Source organism: Hippocampus comes, unplaced genomic scaffold (assembly GCF_001891065.2).
Source record: "Hippocampus comes isolate QL1 unplaced genomic scaffold, H_comes_QL1_v1.1 scaffold3, whole genome shotgun sequence".
Taxonomy (NCBI): Eukaryota; Metazoa; Chordata; class Actinopteri; order Syngnathiformes; family Syngnathidae; genus Hippocampus; species Hippocampus comes.
This window is the reverse complement of record NW_017805133.1, coordinates 19,919-21,801: the sequence shown is the minus strand read 5'-3', so window position 1 is coordinate 21,801 and position 1,883 is coordinate 19,919. Positions and strand designations below refer to the sequence as shown.

Genomic DNA, 1,883 nt, shown 5'->3' with positions numbered 1-1,883 from the left:
TTTTTGTTTTTTTTTTTTTTTTTTTTTTTTTTTTTTTTTAGGATATTCACAGGCTCGACCAGACTTGACGGCAATGCGATAGGTGAGTCGAGGACTGGACAGTCACGGCTCAGCACAGATAATAATTACAAAGTAGAAGCTTACCCAGCAACAGCCTGCCAGTTCTCCATTCTGATTGGCTGATGCCCGCCTCCCCTCACACCAGACCACCTTTTAAAGTCATACACACTCAAAAGTCAAAGACTGCATGACCTCACGTGCTCAATATTATTTGTAATATCGCAAAATCGATTTGCTCGTGCCATGCGATCGGTACGTCGGCGTCCTTTTTGTTTGTGCCCCCTTTGCATGGTGGCCGTCCGTAACCGTCGTTTGCGTCATCCCCTAGTGGATTTTGTGCGCTGGCTCTGCGCCGTGTCCATGGATGAGCTGGCCTCGCCCATGCACCCGCGCATGTTCAGCCTGCAGAAGATCGTGGAGATCTCCTACTACAACATGGGCCGCATCCGGCTGCAGTGGTCCAGGATCTGGGAGGTCATCGGGGACCACTTCAACAAGGTATTGTAAAATCCTGTTTTCAATGTTTTGTTTTTTTTGCGAACCTGTAAGACTAAAATGTTTCTGTATATCTGATATTGTTTATTGGAGTACAGATAATTTATTGTGGGGAAAAAAATTGCAGTTAGATTATTAACTCAGATTATTAATTTTTTTTTTTTTTTTTTTTTTTTTTTCTTTTAGGTGGGCTGCAACTCCAATGAAGACGTGGCCATTTTTGCCGTGGACTCGCTCCGGCAGCTGTCCATGAAGTTCCTGGAGAAGGGCGAGCTGGCCAACTTCCGCTTCCAGAAGGACTTCCTGCGGCCGTTTGAGCACATCATGAAGAAAAACAGGTGCGTCGGCAATGACGGCGGGTCGCGGCGTCACCAACGATTCGACGACTCGTCTGTGGCGGGTTTTGCAGGTCTCCGACCATCAGGGACATGGTGGTGCGCTGCATCGCGCAGATGGTCAACTCCCAGGCCGCCAACATCCGCTCGGGCTGGAAGAACATCTTCTCCGTCTTCCACCTGGCGGCGTCCGACCAGGACGAGAGCATCGTGGAGCTGGCCTTTCAGACCACGGGGCACATCGTCAGTGAGTGCCACACGTCCCCCCCCTCGCCCGAGCGTACCCGTTTGGAGTTGACGTCTTTCCGCCTTCCGCAGCGAATGTATTCGAGAAGCACTTTGCGGCCACCATCGACTCCTTCCAGGACGCCGTCAAGTGCCTGTCGGAGTTCGCCTGCAACGCCGCCTTTCCCGACACCAGCATGGAAGCCATCCGCCTCATCCGACACTGCGCCAAATACGTCTCGGGGAGGCCACAGGTGCTTTAAGTTGTTACGATTACTCTGTTTACTGCTTCTTCTTTCATTGATCGGCGGATCAGGTCTGTCTCTGTGCGTCCTGGTCCAAAACGGGCCATGTCCTGGTCTGCGGACCGGTGCTCGGGGACCAGTGGCGAGCCAGCCAGGAACACTTGTTGTGTTAGCATCTATGCCGAGATGGCTGTTCAGTTCCGCGTCTAAATTGGGCTGACGTGCGCGGCAGGCCTTCAAAGACTACACCAGCGATGACATGAATGTAGCACCGGAGGACCGTGTGTGGGTACGAGGCTGGTTCCCCATCCTCTTCGAGTTGTCCTGCATCATCAACAGGTGCAAGTTGGATGTGCGGACCAGGTCAGTGGGCGCCACTTCAAATAACAAACATGAAAATAATGCTGGAAAGCGGCAATTAGTTCCTCTTTATCAATGGCGCCAATGTTTTGGGTTTTTTTTTTTTTTTTTCCTCTTTGTGTAGGGGGTTGACCGTCATGTTTGGGGGGATGAAGACGTCCGG

At 51.3% G+C, this 1,883-nt stretch overlaps 1 protein-coding gene across 2 annotated transcripts in view; it reads left to right on the top strand.

Annotated features, from left to right (window-relative positions):
- Positions 1 to 1,883, top strand: part of arfgef1 (ADP-ribosylation factor guanine nucleotide-exchange factor 1 (brefeldin A-inhibited)) — a 33,426-nt gene that overhangs the window by 27,160 nt on the left and 4,383 nt on the right. For both annotated transcript variants that reach the window (XM_019866284.1, XM_019866285.1), the window contains 6 exons: positions 42 to 82; positions 389 to 558; positions 742 to 893; positions 965 to 1,137; positions 1,209 to 1,369; positions 1,593 to 1,723. In XM_019866284.1, coding sequence (XP_019721843.1) covers positions 42 to 82; positions 389 to 558; positions 742 to 893; positions 965 to 1,137; positions 1,209 to 1,369; positions 1,593 to 1,723 — 828 coding nt within the window. The remainder of the gene's footprint in view (positions 1 to 41; positions 83 to 388; positions 559 to 741; positions 894 to 964; positions 1,138 to 1,208; positions 1,370 to 1,592; positions 1,724 to 1,883) is intronic.